Genomic DNA, 25,459 nt, shown 5'->3' on the forward strand with positions numbered 1-25,459 from the left:
ACATGAAGGCACAACCAAGCCTATGTTTCCTGCCCCTCCCAAAAGATTTAGCCCAACTTCAGTTCCGCCCTCCCTTCCAAACAACGGGGTGGCCAATTAGGCTGCCTCCTTGCCACGCTGGACGTAAATGCAGGCAAAAGGGTTCACAAGGATAGCCTGAGCATACAGAGCGCTAAACACCCTTGGTGCTAAGACAGGGCCCAGAACTGCAGCCACGTCTGATCCAGGCTTGGAGTGGAGGGAGATGCTTTCCTTGGACTTTCCTGAGTGAAGTCCAAGTGGGAGCAAAGGAACACAAAGCACAGCAGCATCTCCTCACCGCACTGGGAAATCCACCATGTCGTTGATCTTGTCTCTCCAAATAAAGCTGCGGAAGGAGAAGCGCTTGAGCTGTATGATGAGGACGTTGGGCAGGCGCCACAGCATGAGCTGCTTGGATGCCTCACGGTGCTGCTTACATTTCGGGCAGTACCTGTGCGGGGAAAAGGGGCGGGTCTGTTAGCTTCCGCTGCTGCCAGCTCTGCTCTTTACCAACCCGTTTTGCTGCACTACGGAAGACCAAGGCATCCTGTTTGTGTTTCTGAGATCAAAGGGTTTAGAAACAGGCTTTGATCACAACTGCAGTAAGCAGTATTCAGCTGATGGGAGAATGTGAGCTCTTTAATTGAAAGAAGGGGGCTTTCACCTGATATGATTTCAGGGAAGAACGTGACTGTATGTGGGACATGCTGAAGCATGCCTGAGGAGCCCAGGAATTCAACAGATCTCTCAGACCTCTTCAGGCCCTCCACAAACTCCCAATAGTCCCTACTGAGCAGCACTTGACGACCATCTGTCTTGGATGCTTTAGCTGAGATTATTGCATTGCAGAGGGCTGAATCAGGTGACCCTTGGTGGTCCCCTCCAACTCTATGAACCTATGATCCTATTATCACTTCAGTGTTTGGAAGCAGTAACCATTTCCCAGCCTACAAATGCCGCACATCTGAACCCAAAAACTAGCTGCACAATGTATACGTTTATGCACACACTTTTGGATCCCGCATATGGGGTTGTCCCTGCCCACAGAGAACCCTTTCTTACCAGGCCTCCTCTGGGGCTAACACCTCTGGCTTGGTGAAGAGGTTGAGGCACTGCTCAAGGGTGAAGTGTCCTGCCCTGGCTGCCTCACTCGCAGAGCCGGGATCCTCTATGCACTCCAGCTCCTTGGACTCTACCAGAACAAACTCCTTCATCCTCTCATTGTTCTTCCAAACCAGGGCCAGAGAACAATCATCTGTCAGGTCAAGAGGGACATCTCCTGCAAGGATATGGAAGTTTACAGATGGTGCTACCCATCTAAACACACCAGGCCAAAAACAAACACCCAAGAAATAAGAACAAGAGCAGGGGTATCTAATGTAGTGGGTCCTCCAGCAGTTGTGGACTAAAACCATAATCAGCTCCAGCCCAGCAAGGTCAATGGCCTGGAATTGGGGGAGTTGTAAGCCATAACTTCTAGAGGGTGGTCATATTGACTACCACCAAACTAGGGGCAGTCCGCCTTTCTCCTGTTTAAGAACAGAGAAAGGGTGTATGGAGCAAGAAACATGAGAGATGAGGGAGGCAATTCCTTATCAAAGCTAGTTTCAATCCTTAGTGAGCAGGAAGATTTGCAAGCTTGTTCGTAGCTCACTGTGATCCTGCAAAGCAAGTTGCTACTAAGCCCAAATTTCACACGGATGGAACTGGGGTCAGGCCAAGGAGATTACTCCACTCTAAAGTCACCCAAGCAGAGCTTGCAGCCAAACATTCCACTAGATCGCATGCTGGCCCTCCAAGAAACGGATGGGAAAGCCACCAAGGCCGCTTAAAATGAAAGACTGGGTGTAGGAGTGTGGGGATAGATATCCAAGACAAAGCAGAAAAGGAACAACTGCAGGCCCCATTGTCTGTTTTTGCAACTCTTTAGCATAGGGCAACGTCAACTATGCTGGAGGAGCAAAAGCCAGGAATTCCAGCGCCAAGGACTGTGCTTTCCTCCCCAGAACTTGTGCTCGTTTGGCACTCCTTCGGGTGGGTTGCTTGTATCCCACACAAATGTGGTAGTGGGGACCTTAAATCAGCATCCTGAGAATTGGGACTGGCAAGGGCCGCTGAATTCTAAGAGAAGTCACCTATGGGACAAGGCGCCCAACTAAGAGTCCCAGCAGCCAGGTTCTTAAGTGCCTTGCATAGCTCCTTACCCGTTCCCCATAGCTACCAGAAAGATGTGGAATAATCAATACAGGTCTGTATGATTCATACAGATTGCAGACTTCAACCTTTTGCGCAGAGTGCGCATAATTTTAGCCCAGCTAGAGCTGGTCAGAAGCATACATGCATGCCTTTAGGGGCTCAACAGCACCTTGCATTGGGTAAACAGATTAGATCCAGTCTCTATCACCACAGAAGATCTCCCTAAGCAAGGGTGGGGCCCTCTCAAAACGCCCAGTCAAATGTTCCAAGATGGCACTGCTTTCAAAACCCTGAGATTTTAATCCTCACCTTTGTCCTCCAGCTTCTGCTCTTTGTTAGCGGCATCAATTTTGTTGATGTAGAACTGGGTAGCGTGGGAACTCAGCCCCTCAGCCGGATGCTGGTAACCTGGGATGGCAGCTGTAGGCAAGCAAGGGAGGGATGGTGAGTGGCAGCAGCTCAGCCGGCAGCCCCTTCTTTCCTCTGCTCAGCCACCCTATCCCCCTTTCCACAGCTTGGATAGCATTTAAGCTACAAAGCCTTAGAGATGGCTGGGGTCTTCAGGAACCGCACAAAACACAGGAAACGGCCCTGCTTCGGGATATTAATATTTGCTTATTGTCAGCTGTGTTATGTTCTGCTGCTTAGAAGCCTCCACCCTACACAGCATGAGGCATATGGAATAAATTGTTTTCCTAATCCCACTTTTGGCTTTTGGGGAATAACGGGGACAACAACATTTAAAATAAAGTTGCTTGATTTTATTATTTTGATTCTCCTTCTTATTATTATTTGGCTTCTGGTATCTGAGAGCAGAGGCTGTTGGGAAATTTGCCTGCTGCCTACAGAGCTCCTCGTGCAACAAGCAGCCCCAAGGAATGCTGGTGTAACAGCCGTACCGAAAAGTGGTGAGAAACCCCTTGGAAATGCAGGCGCCCAAAGCAGCAGCCAGTGTAGGGTGGGGTGGTGGGCTTTGAATAAGGCCCGTTCAGATTTGCCTACCTTCCGGCTTGGGGAGTCTCTCAAAGGGCCCCTCCCTTTCCACAAAGCTGTCAGCCCGTGTGTCCAAGGAGGGCTCAGAGAAGCCCGAATCCAAGCTCAGCCCTGAGCCTCTTCCTGCAGGGACCTTGCTTCTCACAGCACTGGCATCCCCCAGTTCTGGCTGCAGCTCAGGGGCCAAGAGAGATGGCTGGGGTTCCTGCGGCAGGTGTGGGGCCCTGGCCCCGTCTCCCGACTCCATGGCGGTGGAGGTGTCATCGGCAGCAGAAGCTGCCGCGGCGGCAGACGCGACTGTGGCGCTGCTGCTCCGGGCCAGCGCCTCTGGCTTCTCGGGAGGCTGGTGCTGCAAGCCTTGCTCTGGCGACATCCTGCCCACCTGGAATGGCGGCTGGAACACGCTGACCGAGTACCTGAGCAGGGAGAGGAAAAGCCGTCTGCTAAGAGGTCATGTGTTGAGGGAAGAGGGAATGTGTTGCTGGCACTGAGGAAGGAAATGGAGGCTTCCTTGCTGCCTTGGCCAAAGCCTACAAAACGAGCCAAACAGTGGCAGCTGGCCAAGTGCCCAAGAGAAGTGCCAATACTCCGTCTACCTTACCTCGCGTAACCTTCCAGAAGCTGGGCCAGCCGTGCATAGGTGAGGCGTGACTCCGGCACGCTGATGAGGAAGGGGAAGCCAATGTTCTCGGGGAGGCACAAAGCTTTGTGGTCGGGCCAGTGTGTTTTCTGGCACACTCTGAAACACACACAAAAACAGTCTCATGCAGAGGGCCACAGGGGCTCGACACAGCCAACCCGCCCAGTCTGGGAGCAAGAGATGGCTCTCGGCTATGGAGAGGGTGAAAAAAAGAAGAGGCAACTTACACGTTGCAATAGCCGACACGGTAGCACCGAGTGCAGCGCTTCAGCTTCTCCTCTTCTGTCTGCTGCTTCTTCTGACAGGCGGCACATTTGGTGATGGGCACACTGGGCACCTGAGGACGCTTAAGGGAGAGAAATTGTCCACTTAGGGTGATATGGAAGTGGTGGGTACCTGGACTGGGAAGGTGGCAGGACAGAATGTGTAGGTTTCACCTTGAAAGCCTAAGAGCTTTCTTTCCATCTCCTTCTCATACACCTGTGTGGAGGGTGTAATGGCAGCTCCTGGCACCTACCTGTTGGACCTGCAGCTCCACCACACGCTCCTTGGCCAGGTCTGGAGAAAGCACTTCAAAGCACAGGAGGAGGTCTGTGGGGGAGACCGTGTCCAACGATTGTGAAGGCAAGAACATGCGGTGGAAGCGGTTCTTGATTACCTAACCAACGGAAAAAAGGGAGGTGAAGTCCTGCTCAAAAGATGCCCTTTCCTCCCTCTAGTGTCACACATAAAGGCAAACTTCAGGTTCAGGTACAATGTACGTCTGACCACCAGGTGCTTGGGTTGGGGTGTGGGGCAGAGAGCTAACCAGGGGAAAAGCAATTTGCTCTGCTTCTGAGCTTCCCAGGGGCATGTGGACTGTCCAAGATGGAACGATAAGCTTGGCCTAGATCTAATAAATAAATCAAATACTGAACAAGCAGGGTATGCAACAAACGCTGCAACAAAATGTTGCGGTGAATGGCGCGCCTGTTCTGGATTTCCAGCTGGTCAATCAGGCCCCACTCCAGGATACTCCATTTTCTATTCTTCCTCCAGTTTCCCTTTCTCCTCCAACAGCTGATCAGCCTTGCCATGCCCACCGGGAATGGCAAATCCTCAGAGCAGTTCTGTGTGCATGCCCTAAAGTCCTCCCCTCCCCATTTCAGTAAAATTCCCCCAACTCTGCTGATACCATGTGCATGTTTCTACACACACACACACATATGGTGCTGTTTTGGCTACACAAAGATCCACTTGGATCCCATTGGATTCCGGCGTATAAGACAACTGGACGTATAAGACAACCCCCAACTTTTCCAGTTAAAATATAGAGTTTGGGATATACTCGCTGTATAAGAAATACGACCCGGCGTATAAGACGACCCCCGACTTTTGAGAAAATTTTCCTGGGCTAAAAAGTAGTCTTATACGCAGGAATATACAGTATATAGGTTTGTGCTAGTGGCAGAAAAAACCTCATTACAACAGCACTGTGTCAGGATGAGGACAGGATGGGGTGAGGAGAGACAGACAGAGCTGCAAAAAAGGAGGTGGCGGGGAAGGAACCAGATCCTTTTGTGTGTGAACAGAATAGGAGGGACTCTCTGGGTTCAGTCTTTAGAGTCCTAGCTTAGCCTGGAACAATTAGATTTGGGGAGTAGGGAGAATTGAGAACTTGCTGGTGGGAGGAAGGAGGAGGAAAAAGGAGATGAATTTGTGGCACTTTTCTAAGAAGCGGGAGGTATCTGCAGCTCAGGTTCATGCAACGGTAGATACATATGCTGCAAGGATCCATTTTAGTCTAATTCCCTAAGTGTAAGCATATGGAAGGAATGAGGAGTGGATAGACCACCACCGTCTCCATATGCACCCACCATATGCTCATGACAATTCCCCCCCCCCCGCCCCTGCTCCATCCAACAAACAAGATTTTGGTCCAGGTCTTTTCCTTGTTAAGACACTCCAGAGTTTATTCTTGGTGGTGCCTAGTATAGTGAGAGCTGGACCATAAAGAAGGCTGATCGCCGAAGAATTGATGCTTTTGAATTATGGTGCTGGAGGAGACTCTTGAGAGTCCCATGGACTGCTAGAAGATCAAACCTCTCCATTCTTAAGGAAATCAGCCCTGAGTGCTCCCTGGAAGGACAGATCGTGAAGCTGAGGCTCCAATACTTTGGCCACCTCATGAGAAGAGAAGAATCCTTGGAAAAGACCTTGATGCTGGGAAAGATGGAGGGCACAAGGAGAAGGGGACGACAGAGGACAAGATGGTTGGACAGTGTTCTCGAAGCTACGAACATGAGTTTGACCAAACTGCGGGAGGCAGTGCAAGACAGGAGTGCCTGGCGTGCTATGGTCCATGGGGTCACGAAGAGTCGGACACGACTAAACGACTAAACAACAACAACAGTATAGATTAAATCTTGCGTGCAGCACCATTTGCTCATTTATTTGTAAGCAAAAAATATGTGTGCAGTCCCAGTGTAATGCATGTCATGGCTACTGAGGGGTAAGGGTGTGTGTGTGCGCGCGCGTGTGTGTATACAGTTTAGTGAAAGGTAGGGTTCTGTGTTGATGACACTCAAGCAAAATTCTGGAGGTTACAGGTAAGAGATCCCAATGAAGTGTCCAGACGCAAGAGCAAAGGAAAGGAGCCAAATTTTGCATATTGATTGGAAATTTTCTGCCAAAAACCTTGGCTGCTGGGATACTAGGTCTCCTGTATACATAATGGCTCTCTGGTACCTGGGCAGCCACAGCCAGGGGAGATCAGCCAAGCCTTGTGTTGTGAAAAGGACGCTGCATGCACAGAAAGAAAAAGCTCCAGAGGTGATCCCCATGCCAAGAAGCTTCCATTCAGCGAACAAGCCACACTGCTGCTAAGGATCCTTGGAACCACAACGTCAGCAGCATTCAGACACAAGAAATCAGCCGGACCATGCCTCACCTCAGCCAGGCGCAGGTTATCAGGAGTCACTCGCACGCTGTGGGACACAGAGTCTAGCACCTCCATGGCAGTGGAATTCTCCTTGCTGATGCTCACCAGGAACTGTTGGAAGAGAGCATGTGCTGGGGTGGGAATATCAGGGCGTGTATCCCTGACAATCTTCCCTCCCACTCCCTGGTCTCATTAACAATTACTCCTTCGACAATGTAATTCCTGAACTGCACCAGGCTTACCTCATTGGATCAGCCAACCAATCAAAGCTGTACCCATGATGTGCCCACTTTCACATGCTCTCTATGCAATTTAGACATATTTTGAGTTGAAGCACGGGGAACCTGCCCCTGACACATAATGCTTTGCCTCTCAAAGCAGATGTTATTTCCACTGGTATGTCCCACTGAGTTTCAGAAATCTCTAAAGCTCAAGGCCACTCATAACATAGACACTGAAGGCGTTTAGAGCACAAGAAAAAGAGGCCCATCCTGGGCAGCTGGGATGCTGCTGCTCTTACCTTGACAGGTTTCTTGTGCGGTTCCTTTGCAAAGTAATAGACCGTCAGCACTTTCTGCTTTTGGGGTAGGGGGACTGGCAAATAGAGGAAGGGATCAAACGTGATGGACACCTGCAAGCAATAGGATTTGGCCGTCAATCAGCACCCCCTGGACATAATGCATTGTGCTGGAGGCACTGGCAAACCCCATACAGAAATGGCGAGTCCGGGGTCAGAGGGCAGCAACCAAAGGAAGGAGGCAGCCTGGTAAAGGTGTCAGTAGCAAAGGATCACCAAAGTCCTTGACAGCAGGACACATGGACCGTGGAGCGGAGGATATGGTCCAAGCTAGCGAATAATCGCCGTAAAATGAGCAAAAACTACCTCCCGCCAAGCTAGTGGAGGAAAAACAACTTTAGATGCAGGCAGTGTTGCCCCCAGCATGCTCAGAGCTGTGAAGCAACCAGGGAACCCAACAAGTTGGCACACTACCTTTGAACACACAGGGCACACTAGCTTGGACTTGTACTGGCCCTGGAACAGGTCCACGATGAAGGAGTCGTTCCTCATCTTGTGCCGTTTCCAGGCCTCTTCAGCAACAATCTAGCAGTCAAAAACAAGTAAATAGCAGTGAGGGAACAAAAGCAAGGGTGAGCAAAGGTCCTTCAGGCTCAGCCTAGCCAAGGCCTCACAACTTCCATTGGGCCATCGCATATATTATATATGTATATATAAAGACTTGCCTCATCAGGTCGTCCATCTGAATCTACCGTTTCAGTGTAGGGCTTGCTGTGAATGCGGTTCAGGTCCTCATGGAGCCCATCCAGCAGAAAAGCCATAAATTCCTGGGCATCATGTTGAGCATAGCCTGTAAACTGGCTGGCCTTGCTGGCCACAATCGCCTGCAGGAAGAAAGGAGGGTCATGAACAGCCAGACGCCTGTACGGCATGACCGGAAGGAACGTTCTGCCGGATCAGGGCAAGCGGCCATCTAGTCCAGCATCCTGGGTCGTATCCAGCTAAGCTCTGCTCAGAACAGACCCAGTAAAATTATGGGTCTACTAGGATCGGATACAATCTCCTCTTTTCACAGTGGCCAACCAGGTGCCCAAGGGAAGCCCACAAGCAAAACTTTAGGACGGCGGCACGCTCTCCACTTGCAGTTCTCAGCAAATGGTGTTTCCCTTGTCCTCTCAGGACTGGAAAGAGGGGCAAGTGCCAAGTGAGATGTGAATGGGCTCAAGAGCTATATGAAAAAACAATAACTACCAGAACAAGTAGCTTCAGAAGTGTGCAGAGTACGGATTAAGGTTTCCTAAAGCCCAGAGGCTTCCTGCTTGAGACTCTAAATGGTTGCTGGTGGCATCCAGCGATCCAAAATTAATTTCCAGCCAGAAGGCACAAAAATGGTTTGTGCTTGCATAATTTATCATTATTAAGCTCCCAAGTAATAAAATGCCCTTTATTCTAACACATAAGGGTGTGTGTGTGTGTAGTTTTTATACACTGCAACCCATAAAGGATCCCCCTGGGGAGCGCTGGCCCACCCTGTAGCAGAGAGAGCAGATAAATTTTGCTTTCACTGCCAACAGTGCTCCCCAGAACAGCACTTTGCTTGGAGCATATAGTAATTATAAATACACACGGAAGAAAGCAAGTGACGCTCTAGCGGAAACTATTCGAAGGGGATTAAAGTTGTTCCCTGCCCCCTAATGACTCCCCAGCAGCTCCCTGAGAATCAAGCTTGCTACAAACTGCACAGCCCAACTCTAAGCAGCTTCTTGGTCACAAGCACTGGGAACCTGCCTCTGCACAGCAAAACTACATAGGCATGCGTGGACGGACACACACACACAGCCTCCTGTTGCCCACTTGGGCAGCTCATCCTCTCAGCCTATATATGCTTCTGCGGGAATACCTCACCTTCAGCTTGGAGGGCTGGAAGGCGTGGTGTGTGCCTTTCCAAAGCGCCCTCAGCAGCACTGCAAAGCCGATAGCCAGGCGCCCCCCAGTTCCCAGGGGATTGTTGTAGTTGATTTCGGACTCGAAGGAGTGATCTACAGGAGTGTAAGCGAAAGAGAGAGAAAAGGTGATGGAAGGCGGAAGGTGACAGGGCCAGCCCCGGTCCCACTCTGAGATACAGCTTACCATGAAAGAAGTCCCGCAACTCCCGGGTGTTGGAGAGAGACTGGATAACACTGTTCATGAAGCAGGTGTTGCCCAGGTTCACCAGCCCTGTGAAACCTGGCAGGCACACCTTCTTGTCCTCCTCCTCCTCCTCTTCCTCCACGCTTTCGCTGCTGACGGGGCTGTGAGTCATGGGTGGGACCATGCATGTTGGCTTGGGCTGGAGGGGAAGATGCTAACACAGTCAAGGAGGCAGCTTCCATTGGTTGCCAGGCTCTCTGTCCTGCCCAGAGTTTCCAGGCTCTGCATGCTGGATTTCTATGGTCACCACCCTACTTCCCCCCCCCTCTCTCTCCTGCACAGAAACCCAGTCCTTGCTCACATTTAACTTTTTTTAAAAAAATCATTCATTATTCATACACAGAGCAATTCCCAAAAATGGCCAATCCACCCTAATTAGAAGATCACATATATGCTCTTTATTCACTGGCCTGGACAGCAAGAATCACACCCATATTGGGGGGGGGGACGGACTTCAGCCTTATCAGTTGCATACCCCCAATTACCTGCTGCTGGAGGTACCACCCTCTTGTTTTTCTGCAGAAACTTCCCCAATGGACTTTACCTGCCTACTGTCAGAACAAAACTGCTGAGATAAAATGCTGGACCCAGCCCAGCAATTCTTAAGTGCATATTCTGCATTACTTTTGATTTTCCTTTAACTTATGCCACCCAGTGCACTTCCTACATGCTAAAAGCAAATGCAATCTCTGAATGCCGATCCTTATGTGTCCAAAACAGCAACAACCATGCAAAGCATGAAGGCACCCTGAGATTTAGGGGAACCCTGAGATTTGCAGAAGCGCAGAAAGTGCTTTTAACTTGATGGCAACATTCCTTCCCCCCCTGTCCCCCCCTAATGACTGCTCACATGTCCATTCACATGTCCAAGGAAGTTATTAAAAGCCTTAGTTCCAGCACTGCCTCCCTGCCTCCATCTTCAGAAGTTTGACTTTTCCCATATCCCTCCTGGCTAGGAAGGGGAAGAGGTAGGTAGGTTAGAGGTGTGTGTGTGTAGTAGTAGTAGTAGTAGTAGTAGTAGTAGAGCGTCCTTTGCTGGTGACAAGCTCCGTGCCTCAACTTGACACAAGGTCAGGAAATTTCCTTGCACTCCCCCTGGTTCAGAGGCAGTGCAGGAAATGGTCCTTCCCTGAATGGCTCCCCTTATGCTGGAAAACAAGTGTGGAAGGTGCAGATTCAGCTGGCTAACAGCCAGCCAGATCTCCACCTTCAGGCACCAAATAGAAAAAAACAGCCATAGGACTATTTCCATCCAAACAGCAGGAACACATTGTCCCACACACAAGCAGCAACATTTTGTTGTAGCTCCTCACTCCTAACTCATTGGCCGTTGTAATAATCCGCGCAAGGTTCGAACCCGTTATAATCCAAGTAGCTCCTGCCTTCAGCCCACAACCTCCCCCGACAACATGTCTGCCTGAGCCCTAGAGACTGGGATTCGAAACTCCCAGCGCAGGCCAGGAGTTCTCACCGAGGGGACGAGTGGTTCTTGCTTCACTGGCACATGCTCCGTCACCGTCCGAGCGGCTACGCCATCCAGGCTGCTCTCCTCTGCTCGTGGCTTCTCCTTCTCTCCCACTCGTGCCTCCTCCTTAGTGGACAGCGGGTGCTGGTTACTTCCAGGTTGGCTTTTATCCAGGGGAGTAGGGCCTGTTGGCATGGCAACCTTCGCACCACCCACTGCACCTTAAAAAGGGGGAAAAGTGGGCTTGCGGTTAGCAGCACATGTGCACTGAGCCTGCTGCCCTTCCTTGCTTAAAAAGAAACGGTGGGGAACCTGTTCTGGTTTCCAAGCAGACACCAGAGCATCAATGGTCTTTCACACCCTCAATCTAGAGCTGGTCCTCTCCCCAAGTAATTGCTGATCTCAACATCCCCAGCATTCATTTCATACAACAGCATTCATTTCATACCATTTCTATAACTCCCTTCATCAGGGGATCATAGAGAGTGGTTTACAATCACAGGGCAGTTCACAAATAGTAACAAGTAGTAATACTAATAAGAATATCTGACGCTGAAGCCCCAGCATCCTTGCCAAACCTCAAGAATCCCAACAAGGCGAGCTCACAAAAGTCAAGGTGCAGACCTCGTGCGGCAGGAGCCTCGAGGCCCCCCCAGCGCTGGCTGTGCCGCTTCTTCAAGCAGATGTCGATGCGAGCGGGGGTGAAGTTGTACGTACATTGGTCTGGCTCTATGAGGTTCCTGCAAAACAAGGCAACCAACCAGGGATCAGAGAACAGGAGGCATCACAGAAGAGCGTAACACCCAAAGTACTCTGCACATCCCATTACATAGGAAGGTGGGAGGGGAAAAACTTTCTCCAAAAGGGATCCCATGCTAAAGGTTGCCCACCTTATTACAATTTCTGGCAAACTGGGCTCAGGCTACTGGCAGTTGTGTCCACGTGGCACAGTAAGAAAAGAGGGGACAGGAGAGTGTACCCACTTCTCCAGCACCGAAGTGAAAATGGGAAATAGCAATCCAGCTTGCACACAAGTTCACACACTTTAGACTGGGCTGTCCAGCAGTGTGTGATCAATACGAAGGTTGCTTCTTGTGCCACAGAACAGAAAAATGGGTAGGAGGCTTATTCAGATTATGATGCAGGGACAGCTAGGCTGTGTTATGTCTGATTGCTGGTGTGTATTAGCAAAACAAAGCCATAGCAACCGACGACAAAGAACCCCATTTAAAAAAATCTACAGTATCATCACTATGAAGGGAAGAGACACCTGAGCAGCTCTTCTGTCCAGTGTCCCAGGCCCGAGCCCCCAGTGTAAAGTAATGTACATTGATTTCTAATATACTAATTCATAGACCTTAATTCAGAAGGGAGAAGAGCTGTGTCAGATTGGTGCTGGATGTGCAGGTGGAGAGGAGCAACAGAAAAGCTGTCTATACTATTAATACAGAGAAGGAAGGTCTTATACCTGAGTTTCACTTGCCACCTGAATACTGTATGAGAGCCACAATCTGGATGCAGTCGCAGGAAGTTGACATCACTGCAAATAGAGAAAGAAGCTCAGGCAAAGGAGACAGACAGGAGCCACCCCTTCCCCACTGTCGATCCCAGCTTACTGGCAAAGTCCAGTACTGGGAAGGAAAAGCACTTGGCCTCTGCACCAGGAGTCGCCATACCTTGTCTGGAACAACAGTGTGAAGTCCTGCTCCCGAAAGAGCACCCTGGACATCTCCTTGTGAATCTCCTTCACGTAAACGTGCACCACCATAGAATCGTTCCCTTTCTCATATGAGTCGTTCTTCACAAACGTCAGATTCACTGTGGGCTCTGGTTCTGGGAGGGGGAAAAGCAAAGGCTATGACAGTAATAGAGGTGCTCTGAATAGCACCTCTGCACCATCCTTAGCAACAGAAAGCCAGAGAAATGTGACCGAGGAGCTAGAGAGCCCAGCATGTGACCTAAATTCTCAAATAGGGTTTGTCTCTTGGGGTCAGGTAGGAGGAGATGGAAATAGATCAACCAGACATTAGTCTGCAGAATGCACCGGAGCAGCGTGCACTTGAAACGTTAAAATCCAGCGTCCAAAAATTAAATTATGCAACTTATATACCTTATGCAAATTTACATAAATTGTTTAGGCTTCTGCCAATCACAAAGAGCAGCAAAGAGTTATGCAGAGCACAAGACCCACATCTCCCTGGCCATTGCAAACAATTACACTGTTCCACTCCTATATCAGTTTCTGAGATTGGCTACATAATGCCCAGTGGACAGATCATATACCAAGCTGGATTACAAGTCCATCTAGGCTGGTACTGTCCACTGTGACCAAAAGTCAATCTCAGGCAGAGGCTTTCCCAGCCATGGCCTTTCTTGCTGCCTGAACAATTTCAAGCCTAGGCTAACAACTTGTTTTAAAAATAAAAACAGAGCTTTTCAGAATGCTGAATTCTCCACCCAATTCTGATGTGGTACTTCTTGTAAGCAGCTCAAAATATAGCCCCTGTCAAATGTTACTTGACATTGGATATTTGTTATGAGAAAAAAAGAAAATATGTGTGTGTGTGTGTGTGTGTGTGTGTGTGTGTGTATGAGACATAGCCCTTGTCCACATCCAGTGACAAACTTAGTTGGTCTCTAAGGTGCTACTGGAAGGAATTTTATTATTTTGTTTCAACGATTTTATTATTTATACTCTGCCCATCTGACTAGGTTTCCCCAGCCACTCTACACAAGGTAGGCCCCGCTGCTATTTCATAGACCGATTCAAACTATTTCTTAAATGAGTGAGCATGCAGGACCCCCATCCCCTCCCTCACCATTAGCAACAGCCTCAAGGGCATCGTTGTCTTCAGACCAGTCTCTTTTCTCAGTGTTACTGGATGGCGGAGAGGAGGAGAGGCCTTCGCTGAAGGCAGAAGCAACTTCTGGCCCCTGTGGAGTCTCAGAGGAACTGGCTGGCTGTGGAGCCCTCTTCTCTGGGCAGGGCCGAAGCTGGCGGGGCAATGAGTCTGCAGAGACTGTAGGCAGCTGCGTTTCCACGGGCACCGACACCCTCTCCAAGCTGTCAGCCTGGCAATGTAAGGAGAAGAGAAGGCACAATCAAATGCTGTTACAGCCACTACAAAACATGTAACTCCAAGGTATGCCACAGGGACGTTCTCCTATAAAATTATGTGACGCATGACTAATAGAAATGAACAAAGATTGCGGCTGTAGTCCATGGAGCCTCTATGGGTCAGTATCACCAGTCTGCAACAGGCACCTGAGGGGTGGACTGCAATGCTTAAGGGCAGGACACCAATGTAGCATGCTAAGGAACACGAGATACAGTTGAACTGGGAGACTCTTATTACCACCAAAAGCAGCGATGAGGAAAGTAGCATAGAACAGGCATCCCCAAACTTCAGCCCTCCAGATGTTTTGGACTACAATTCCCATCATCCCTGACCACTGGTCCTGTTAGCTAGGGATCATGGGAGTTGTAGGCCAAAACATCTGGAGGGCCGCAGTTTGGGGATGCCTGGCATAGAAGAACTAAACAAATTCAAGGAAATAGACACTGCCTTTAGTGAAGACTGCCATTCCTGGGGCATAGCCATACCTTAACTTTCATTTGAATCCCGTCAGGGGTATAAAATAGTACCGTATTTTCCTGAATATAAGACACACCTGCAAATAAGCCACACCTTTAAAATTCAAGGCTTATTTGTGGGTGTGGCCCGCCTCCTGGCTCTACTGCCCTGGACAAGGGGCGCTCTGTTCTGAGCGCGCTGCACGCCTGCCTCCCGGCACTACCTCACCAAGCTGGCGCTGGGGGAGGCTTGGGAGTGGCGGCAGGCTGCGCACCATTGTCCGGCACTCCCGATTGCCCTCCTGGGCAGCTGTTTCAGCAGCGATATAAGCCACACTTTAACTTTTCCGAATCGGAATTTGGGAAAAAAAGTGCTGCTTATATTCGGGCCAATACGGTAATAATAGTAATAGTAATAATAGTAATAATAATATGGTGGTAGGAATGAATGCATTTATTCATTTTCTGCCCTTTTGCTTCATTAAACACCTGAAAGAGACTTACTGCACAGTAGGATGCAGTTCAGTACTCGTAACCATTGCTGCACCACCACTTCTTGCACTACAGCAAGGGAATACTGCATCTTAATTTAGTAATTGTAGCAATCAGAAAGGGTGGGAAAGAGCAAGCACCAGCTCAGTTTATCTACAGGCAAACTGGTCATTTCAAGTCCCTTCAGCAACAGGACAAGTGAGCCTCTTGGGTGGGAAAGCTGTTAAAACTTGGAAGGCTCAAGTGAAATCCCTGTTCTTGAAAAGCAAGGAGGATAGCAAGCCACAAAACTGGGGCCAAGTGTCACGAACTCCATGGAGACATCTTGGGAGGACTGGTCTGAGGGGGAGGAAGAATGGGAAGAGGGTTTGGAGCCTGATGCTGGAGAGGGGCCAAGCAGTCTTGAGAGTGTTCAGCTGCATGGTGGGGAGAGGTGGCAAGTTGTTTGCTGGGAAGAAGCACCACCCCAATACCATTGGATTCGGCCTCCACTCTGCCTTCAGCTAGTGCTTCCCTACTCTGGTGTGTGTGTGTGTGTGTGTGTGTGTGTGTGTGTGTGTGTGTCTGAACCTAGGTGAGACAGTTGAGCAGGCCGCGCCAACCCTGCACCCGTTTTCCAGGGATACGGCATTGGCCACACAAACAGTGCCCACAAATGAAGAGCCAAGGGGGCGTATCATATGTTGATGTGCCCAGCCTTGTATCTCGGGAGTTCTATGTTCTGAACTCCAGACATGTGTACCTGCATCTATGTTTAGACCAGGCAGTGAATTTTAGAACAAGGCCTTTGGCAATAATTGAGGAAGAATTCCAGTAATGTGTCTACAAGTGGAAGCAAGGATGGCACACCTGCATTTCTGTTATGCATCCCAGAGTCTCCTCCCCACAGGAACAGACCACGAAGCCAAGTCTGCCCTTTCTTTGACTGACAGTCATTTGATGGGAGGAAGGATGTGGCCTACTATTCCCTTTGTCATAGGGCTCAACGACAAAAAAAACAGCACCTCCCAGCCTTGAGCCATTCACACCCCTCTCCCCCCCTGCTTCTCACCTTTAGGTCTGGCAGGGCATCGCCTTGGGCTCCCTTGTCATTCTTCAGGTTGCTGGCTTTCCCACTGAGTCCTGGGCTCCCCAAGCTGCAGCTGTTTCCTTCCTCCTCGGACAGCCTAGCTTTGACACCCACTGCCCTTTTGGCACTAGGGTCAGCTGGCAGTCCCGGACTGGCTGGGCTCTTCCCTCCTGCAGCCTCGTTCCTCCCGAAGCCTCGTTTTGGGTTGGAGGGCTCCCGTTTGCCCCTGGATGGCTCCGCTGTGCTGTCAGCCTGGGGCTCCTCAGGCACCTCCACCACAGAAGGGGATTTTTCCTTGCCATTCTCCTTACATGCAGGCTTCTTCGTCTGATCTCTTGAGCCATCCTTGCAGCGTTTCTGGAAAAAAAATATTAAAGGCTAAAAATTACAATATTGAGTTAGGGAAAGGAGCGGGCTCCTTTTAGACTGAGCTTAATGGATGTAGCCAGACATACATTTGATCTGCTTTTTGCATGCTGGATCAATTCCATTAAGGAGGTGGGGCTTGTAGTTGTTTGAGTTATTGGAAGCCTGCTGTGACATTTTTGAAAAGGCGCTCTGAGGATAACATCACTCAGATTAGAATGGAACAGGACACCACAGAGCAAATCCTGAGGTGGTGTCCTGAGCGTTGCCTGGTCCAATTGTATCAGATCAATTTCAATTATTGCAGCCCAATGATGGGGGCAGGGTGCTTGTAAGGGTTTGAGTGATCTGCTATTCTCTCCACCTTCCCTGTAATGGCTTATAAAAACTAGCCAAGGAGGAATGCCCTTAAGGAGGAGGTATACCACTGACACTTTAAGAGAAGCTCCCCAGTTCCTTAAGTATTGAATAGCTATGCCCCAGTTGAAAATATCCCCTTTGGGGGCCAGTTGCTCGAAAGGGGTGGGGAGATTCAACTGCAGGCATGCTTGGGAGAAATGGGTTACCCAGAGCCATTTCAATCTGGTTTCAGGCCTGGGATTGGGACTGGAACAGCATTAGTCACCCTGGTTGTTAGAAAAGTGTTGAGGGTGCGGGTGCAACTCTTAATTTTTCTTTAGCGCTTGGTCTCTTTTGACCACGGTACTCTTTAGGACTGACTCGGAGGGTCAGGAGCTGGAGGCACTGTGTTGCAGTGGTTCCACTTCTACCTACAGAGGCATGTCCAGGGGGGGCGGCAATGAGGATCCCCTGCTTGGCGCCACAGGAACTGACATGTGACTGTGGAACTCCCTCCCTCTGGATGCGCACCTAGCCCCAGCTTTGCAGGTATTAAGAAGACACACAAAGGCACAAGGTTTGGGCCACACTTGTGGAACTGTTTGATTGCTGTTAAGGATTTTACCAGTGATACATTATTTATGTATGCATCTTACTGTTGTATTATGACGTAAGCCACCTAGAACCTTTGTTAAAGGGCAGGTAATAAATGTGTTTAGTAAGTAATAAAAATGGTAATAAATGTGGCCCCTTTGCTTACAGGAAACAGATTTAGGCTGGCCATGGGTAACAGGTTGAGGACTGTTTGCCCAGAGTCACAGCAGCTGTTGTGGCTCCTTGCAGTGTATCACTGCTGAGCCAACCCACAGGGGTCCCTTCCAACTCTAAGATTCTATGAAAGGGTAGCCCGGCTCTCATTCTACCTACCCTTGCTGGTTTCAGAAAAGGCTGAGCTACGGAACAAAACCCCACCTGCATCTTCAGAATAAGGCTGAATCTTACCAAAAGTGAAGCCCAAGTGTGCAACGGGATCTTCTTTTGTAGCACCAGCTGTAGGATATTGCCCTTCTTGTACTGGACTTTGCTGCAGGAGCTCTCAATCTCTGCAAATAACTGGCAGCTCCACTCGCGGCCATCTAGGGAGGGGTGTGGAGATACGGCACATATAAGTGTTTTTCGGCTGCATTTCACACACACACACGCACCCGGCCAATATGACAACAGAGAGGCAACAGTGAATAGTGCATTGAAGGCAGAAGGTCCTAGGTGCAACCTCTGACTTCTCTAATAAAAGTCCCTCAAGAGATCAGGAATGACCTCTGTCCGAAACCTTGGGAAGTCACTGCTACTCATCACAAGGTAGTATTGGAATTTTGCTTTAAAGAGGGCAACTGCTGCTACTGTTCACCAAGAGGAAAAGAAAAGGAGCAAACAGAAAGAGAGAGAGAGATGCCCAGCCAACTAAGAGCTACAGGAAAAAGAAAGAATGTCTGTATCACACACCAGGTAACTTGACAACACAACTGGTGTCTGTGAAAGATGTATCCACCTCCTCTCCCTTCAGGACTTCGCTGCCCACGTTCAGCTTCACAATAATTTCATGAGCATTCTGCTTCCAGTCCAGCAGCAGGTCTAGGAAACAAAAGGGTGGTTGGAGGGTAAACACAAGATGTCAGTCTCTCACTTGCTGATCCAGAAGTGCAAAGTGCCAGAGTGACCTGCTAGCTCATGAATATGAGAGTCCATGACTTGAAGCAGAGTTAGTAACAGAGTGTAAGTTTGCAGCACTCCTACACTATCATAACCAACACAGAAATCGTTGCCACGCAGGATGGTAGGAAGACAGCGACCAAAACTCTTCTTAAACAGATCACATGAAAATGTGGAGGATATTCAACAGTGGCAACAAGCCATCGCAGCCAAAGGTACATTCTCAGTATTGAAAAATAGTGTGTTACTGCATTGTATTAGCAGCTGGTGGAATACAGTAACTTAAGCATAAGCTGTGAGTCAATAAGCTGTTCACGGTTCACGTCAGCCATGAAGTGACCAGGTGGCCCTAGGTAAGCCATTATCTCTGAACCTCAGGTCTGTAGCACAGGAAAAGCAATACTGGCTAACACTGTGCAGGACAGTTATGAGGGTTATGGAAAACATGTATGTGAATCACTTTGAACACTCTAAAGTGCTATATATATATTTCACGTACGTGCGTATGAGATGCTGGAAATTAATGAGATGAATTATCACCAGTACGCCCCATTTGTAATCTGCCCTGACTGCAACCTACCCTATAGCAACTGTCAGTTATTATTTATTTACACTTTTAAACAAAAAGTTCTCAAGGTGGTTCACATAGGGAGACGTGGCTTAAAAATGAGTTTCAATAAAGTTGTCTCAGCAGGGATGGGCTTTCACACATAGGCCTTGAACTAAGGACCAGACTCCCTCCCCTTAGGCCTGATTATCCATGCCAGTTCTGGGTGTCTTGAGGAGCAACACCCTCATTGGAGGAGAGTCTGTTCTCTTCCAAGAATCCTCACTTGGGGCATGTTGTGAGATGCAGGTGCCCTCTTCCCTTGCAAATGTCCGTGGCGGTTCTCAGGACGACAGGGTGCTGAGGTGGCAGGCTCACTGGCACGACCCTGTCTGGCAATTCTTGAGCTCTCCTGCACTCCCCACTCAAAAGCGGAGGGGAATATGGCTGAACACCCATCCCTTCCATGGGAACAGAAAGACACAGACATGCTTGAGGCAGCGGTAGCTGATGCTCTCCTGTGACGTAACTACCATGCCCTCTGCTGGCGAAGGGCTGATCTTACTGTGTGCTTCTCATACCTCAAATGGGCCAGCATCAAGGTCGTTCCCTCCTTTTGTTCTTTATGGCAGTCAAGGTCCCGCTTCTACCTTGGCAGCTTGTTAGGCTGTTAGATTTACACAGCTTTGTTAAGATCGCTTGTTAAAAAAGCAACCCTCAGGCCTAAAAAGGAGTGGGGCAGCCACACAATGCAGACAGGCGGATCAAGGATAAATAAGGTGGCTCAGTACTTGTGCCCCTGAAGTCATGCACCCCTGCGACTTACCCTCCTCTGACTCCCTCTGCCAATTGGGCTCTACCAGCGCCAGGCCAGGGAAAGGCTCTAGTGATCAAAGAAACATAGGAGAGGAGTGTTGCTTTGCCATGAGCCGCTGCTCACTGCATCTGCACAATGTACCTCTCTGCCGCTCCTCACTTTGGAATAGGTCCTCCACAGGTTAGAGCTTACTTCTTGTTTTTTAATCACCACAGTCCTGCTTCCTGGATAAGGAACTTGCACACAACAAAGACGAAGGCCAACGGCAGCAACACGCAGAGGACGGTAACAAACCAAACAAGGCTTGTGAAATTGTCCATTGTTGTGGTTTGCCTGGCCTGCAGCAACAGGTGCCATGTCACCTCTTTGTCAATGCATGCAGGAAAGAGGTCGGTATAATATTTGTACAGGGATTTGCAGGGTGGCATCCCCTGAAACCCTTCCCTTTGGCTCAGGTCAGTTCTTCACCTGCCCCACACCTGACGTGCTGTATGAAATCGGATGTAGCGTAGGTGGGTGTGGGTTGACTGAAATGGACTTGTGGACCAAATGGGTAGGTTTGGCAGGCCCAATTAGTTCTGTGGATCAGAGGTTCCCCACCCCGGCTCTCTACATACAAATAGCAAGGCTTCCCTCACCAGCAATTACTGCATTAGATTATTGAGAATCCCAGCTTTCACTTTCAAAAGGATATTCTGGGCTTCAAAACTGCAGGTATAAGATTAAAAAAGGAAATGCATTTCCTACCAAAAAACAACAACCAACAACAGACCACCACCTCTGGAACGGCACAAATTGGGTGCACCTGCTCTCCCACCAGAAACTTCATAAAGGCCCCCGTTCCTTCCCCACAAGTCCCTTTCCTTATATACTATTTTAGTAGTTTGCAAATAAAAAAATGCCTTATTATGGTCTCAGCCTGACTCACTGTAGAGACTTCTTTCAAGATTAAACAGTATTGTTGGCCTAGATTCCACTGGCCTAATGATTTTATTCCAAGGACATGACCTTGCAGAATTTAGTGCTTCAGGTTATGTGGAATTTTGGAAGGTGAATGTGAAGTGCAACACCCCCATGACGTTTGGCAAATGATAAATACTCATGGGGAATAGTCCTCATTTTTAACCCTATAGAACCAGGGGAGAGGCTGACTGGAGGTGGATCCTTCCGTCAAGCATGAGCCTGTGAGAAGGGGCACATATCTACAGAGGCAGAGTTTAGACACTTGGGACATGCCTCTGTGTGTGGAAATTTCCTGGCAATTTCAGCAATCCAGGAAAGTGAAAGTGGCGAAAACAGGGAAAGGTTCCCTATTTACTCCTGGCTGACAACCAAATCTGCATAGCTGGAGAAGGCTTGAAACATGAGAGGGAGGTTGCTAAGTAAGTGGGGAAGATAGATGAACGTGCTTGATATATTGCCATATTTAAAGAGACAGGCAATTCTTAGGCCTTTCTTCACAGCAAGTTGGCCATTGTGCCTTCCACCTTAAGTTCAGCCTTGATTCACTGGATTAGGTGTGGTAGGATTCTGTGGAGAGGCAGAGGAACCAGAGACCAAATAGCAAACACGCGCTGGATTATGGAGAAAGCTAGAGAGTTCCAGAAAAACATCTACTTCTGCTTCATTGACTATGCAAAAGCCTTTGACTGTGTCGACCACAGCAAACTATGGCAAGTTCTTAAAGAAATGGGAGCGCCTGATCACCTCATCTGTCTCCTGAGAAATCTCTATGTGGGACAAGAAGCTACAGTTAGAACTGGATATGGAAGAACTGATTGGTTCAAAATTGGGAAAGGAGTACGACAAGGTTGTATATTGTCTCCCTGCTTCTTTAACTTATATGCAGAATTCATCATGCGAAAGGCTGGACTAGATGAATCCCAAAACGGAATTAAGATTGCCGGAAGAAATATCAACAACCTCAGATATGCAGATGACACAACTTTGATGGCAGAAAGTGAGGAGGAATTAAAGAACCTTTTAATGAGGGTGAAAGATGAGAGTGCAAAATATGGTCTGAAGCTCAACATCAAAAAAACCAAGATCATGGCCACTGGTCCCATCACCTCCTGGCAAATAGAAGGGGAAGAAATGGAGGCAGTGAGAGATTTTACTTTCTTGGGCTCCTTGATCACTGCAGATGGTGGCAGCAGTCACAAAATTAAAAGACGCCTGCTTCTTGGGAGAAAAACAATGACAAACCTAGACAGCATCTTAAAAAGCAGAGACATCACCTCGCCGACAAAGGTCCGTATAGTTAAAGCTATGGTTTTCCCAGTAGTGATGTATGGAAGTGAGAGCTGGACCATAAAGAAGGCTGATCGCCGAAGAATTGATGCTTTTGAATTAGGGTGCTGGAGGAGACTCTTGAGAGTCCCATGGACTGCAAGAAGATCAAACCTATCCATTCTGAAGGAAATCAGCCCTGAGTGCTCACTGGAAGGACAGATCGTGAAGCTGAGGCTCCAATACTTTGGCCACCTCATGAGAAGAGAAGACTCCCTGGAAAAGACCCTGATGCTGGGAAAGCTTGAGGGCACTAGGAGAAGGGGACGACAGAGGACGAGATGGTTGGACAGTGTTATCGAAGCTCCGAACATGAGTTTGACCAAACTGCGGGAGGCAGTGCAAGACAGGAGTGCCTGGCGTGCTCTGGTCCATGGGGTCACGAAGAGTCGGACACGACTAAACGACTAAACAACAACAACAGGATTCTGTGCAGAGAAAAGATATTAGAATGCCAAAAAAAGTCTGAACTCAGTGACTAGACAAACCATATGAACCTTTCTAAACTATGTCACTTTCTACAGAACTAATTTGCAGGTGGAGGTTAGAGTGTGAATAAGGGGCAAGTATCACTCACTGCACAAAGTCACTGCTGGTGAAATAAACGTGCCAACTTTCAAGCTCCTCAATTCTTCTGTTTGGTAATTTGCAATTGTATATTCTACCTTGTGGAAAATTCTGTGTAAGTTAAGAGTCTTCTCTGCATGCTTCAACACAAGTTGGCTCAATGAAGGATTTCATTGCACCAAATATATTTTTCATATTCATCCAAAACCAGCATTGGTACTATTATCTATATTCTAAATACTTAATTTTTAATCACTTATCATGAAAAATGAACACTCTAGCTTGTTTCTTTATGGAAGAGAGAGCTACATATAAACAGCGATGCAAACCGAAATAATAATTTAAGATGGAAGTCACTAAACCAGCCTAAGCTGGCTGAACATCCAATTGCCGTAATAACCCAGTAAGAAGATTTACAGCAAGAGGAGTAGATGAATCATTGCTATGAGTTCTAATCTGCTCTTCCCCTAACTGAACTTATTATTAGAACAGTGGTGCTGTAAGGTAGCTTTTATCTAGACCAAAGAAAGGCAACTGTTAGCCTCAAGACCTGTTCTTTACACCACAGAAGGACAATAATTAGCAGCAGTAATAAGTTGGTGCGCTGCATGTTGCACCATGAGAGATAAGAGAATAATGTCAGCTACAATCAGCCACAATTAGTGGCAAGCTGCCTCTCCTTTAAGGAAGAGCTTCCTCAAAAACAGCAGCTCCAAGTATCAACAGCAGTATTACTTGAAATGTAACTGTTGTACATACGATAATGATTATTCCGTAACTAAGTTTACTGAAATTGTGTACATCATGGGTAGGCAAATTAAGGCCCCGGGGAGGGGCGGATTCAGCCCAATTGCCTTCTAAATCCGGCCCGCAGTCTGGGAATCAGCTTGTTTTTACATGAGTGGAATAGTCTTTTTATTTAAAATGCATCTCTGGGTTATTTGTGGGGCCAGCCTGGTGTTTTCACATGAGTAGAATGTGTGCTTTTATTTAAAATGCATCTCTGGGTTATCTGTGAGGCATAGGAATTTGTTCATCCCCCCCCCCCAATATAGTTCGGCCACCCACAAGGTCTGGGGGACAGGGGACCGGCGCCCTGCTGAAAAAGTTTGCTGACCCCTGGTGTACATGGTCACTGGTGACACCTGTCCATGATCACAAGGATAGGAACAAAGGTGGAGCGGGTGGGGGGGGGGAGAGAGTCCCTTCTCTTATAAATATTTGGAGAGAGTGGAGGAGATAGTGAACGGAAAGGGATGTACTCGTTTTGCAAGCTGCCAGTGTCCAAGACTTCCACAATTTGCAAAACACTTGGATATGCAAGAGAGCATTAAGCAAGAAAAACAGCCCTTAAGGCTGCAACTTTGCACTGAACTCAGGGCACAGAAGCAGGCAGCTGGTTTTGGAACAGCGCATGGCAAAGCCTGAGTCATATTGTATCCTTCAAAAGAAACTGCCTTGAGCAACACTGTTAAGAGCTTGACTTTCTCTCTCTGCACTGGCTCCCTGACCCTTTCTAGCTTAATTTATAGCAGCTGACCATAGCACAAGGCTCTTCATCTTTTCTTCTCCTCCGTCTCCCAGACACACTCATCTTTTACGAGTCATCTTTAATCTTTGCTCCCTTTATCTACTGACACCACAGGTGGGGAACTAGTTATGTGGATTTCCCATAAAATTTTGAATCAGAAACCTGCATAAGGTGATTTTGTGTCAGAAATTATTCTGATCCCCTAGAGCAGGCATCCACAAACTTTGGCCCTCCAGATGTTTTGGACTACAATTCCCATCTTCCCCGACCACTGGTCCTGTTAGCTAAGGATCATGGGAGTTGTAGGCCAAAACATCTGGAGGGCCAAAGTTTGGGGATGCCTGCCCTAGAGAGTGATTCAATCTAGCATGTTTATTTGTATTTGGTAAACAAAATATATTTACATTTTTTTGTCCCAATGAAAAATTATTCAACCTAAATTAATTAGAAGCGGAAATTGAAGCACCTAACATGCTTTACATGTATATTGTGTAGAAAACATAGTTTTTTAAATTGTAATATTTCTTTAAAAAATAAAGTCATTAGCAGGCACACTTCCCTTATGTTGTTTAAATTTAAGAAAAAACAAAGATACTGAAAACTGTGGACTCACATCACAGTCTAGCAACCCGAACAACTGAGCATGATATGCTGACTTCCATAGTTTGCTAGGGATAATCTCCCAAAAAACATAAAGTACAATTTCAGAACTGTCAAGCTCGGCTAATATTGCCTTTGAAACTGGCACCCATACATTGTTGGTAATGAACTTATGAAATGGATACTTTCCCATAGAAAAATAAAGAAATGGACAATTTCTGCTTTTGAAAAAATTTCCACCTCACATTGCTGTGAGCAACTTGCAAGTTTCCTTACACACTGGATTCACACTCCTTTCAGCACACCAATCAAATTTGGCAGGCTGCACAGAGCATGATTTGCATGAGAAAGGTGCACTGGGATGGCTCTCTAGGTTGCAGCTGTGCTCCCTTCAGTCCACCAGATTGTAAGCCCCTGTCTGTCAGCTGGGGTGTAGGGAGTGGCCAAATGGAATCACTGCCCACAACATGCTTGCCCCTCCCCCACCCCCAGCAGCTGATTGCTGTTGGTAAAAGCCAAAGAGCTTTTCCTGGACACAAGGAATGGGATCACTGTGGTCCTCTTGCTTGCCTCCTTTGGAGCTCTGTGTGCATTTGTGCGTGTGCATGTGAAAGTG

At 48.2% G+C, this 25,459-nt stretch overlaps 1 protein-coding gene across 19 annotated transcripts in view; it reads right to left on the reverse strand.

Moving 5' to 3' along the window:
- Window positions 1-25,459, reverse strand: part of USP19 (ubiquitin specific peptidase 19) — a 41,248-nt gene that overhangs the window by 8,895 nt on the left and 6,894 nt on the right. For 3 of the 19 annotated variants that reach the window (XM_035106861.3, XM_088662603.1, XM_088662604.1), the window contains exons 3-24: window positions 19,866-19,922; window positions 18,286-18,414; window positions 17,785-17,918; window positions 16,060-16,434; window positions 13,762-14,014; window positions 12,619-12,775; window positions 12,411-12,482; window positions 11,549-11,682; window positions 10,949-11,163; window positions 9,418-9,616; window positions 9,193-9,326; window positions 8,013-8,171; window positions 7,762-7,872; window positions 7,291-7,401; window positions 6,780-6,881; window positions 4,368-4,508; window positions 4,078-4,196; window positions 3,812-3,949; window positions 3,220-3,626; window positions 2,527-2,637; window positions 1,084-1,300; window positions 320-472 (exon numbers count right to left, since the gene is read on the reverse strand). In XM_035106861.3, the coding sequence (XP_034962752.3) occupies window positions 320-472; window positions 1,084-1,300; window positions 2,527-2,637; window positions 3,220-3,626; window positions 3,812-3,949; window positions 4,078-4,196; window positions 4,368-4,508; window positions 6,780-6,881; window positions 7,291-7,401; window positions 7,762-7,872; window positions 8,013-8,171; window positions 9,193-9,326; window positions 9,418-9,616; window positions 10,949-11,163; window positions 11,549-11,682; window positions 12,411-12,482; window positions 12,619-12,775; window positions 13,762-14,014; window positions 16,060-16,434; window positions 17,785-17,918; window positions 18,286-18,414; window positions 19,866-19,922 (3,628 nt within the window). The remainder of the gene's footprint in view (window positions 1-319; window positions 473-1,083; window positions 1,301-2,526; window positions 2,638-3,219; window positions 3,627-3,811; window positions 3,950-4,077; window positions 4,197-4,367; window positions 4,509-6,779; window positions 6,882-7,290; window positions 7,402-7,761; window positions 7,873-8,012; window positions 8,172-9,192; window positions 9,327-9,417; window positions 9,617-10,948; window positions 11,164-11,548; window positions 11,683-12,410; window positions 12,483-12,618; window positions 12,776-13,761; window positions 14,015-16,059; window positions 16,435-17,784; window positions 17,919-18,285; window positions 18,415-19,865; window positions 19,923-25,459) is intronic. The other 16 variants (XM_060271265.2, XM_088662615.1, XM_035106860.3 and 13 more) reach the window with 7 other exon arrangements.

The sequence above is a fragment of the Zootoca vivipara genome, chromosome 2 (assembly GCF_965207765.1).
Source record: "Zootoca vivipara chromosome 2, rZooViv2.hap1.1, whole genome shotgun sequence".
Lineage (NCBI taxonomy): Eukaryota > Metazoa > Chordata > Lepidosauria > Squamata > Lacertidae > Zootoca > Zootoca vivipara.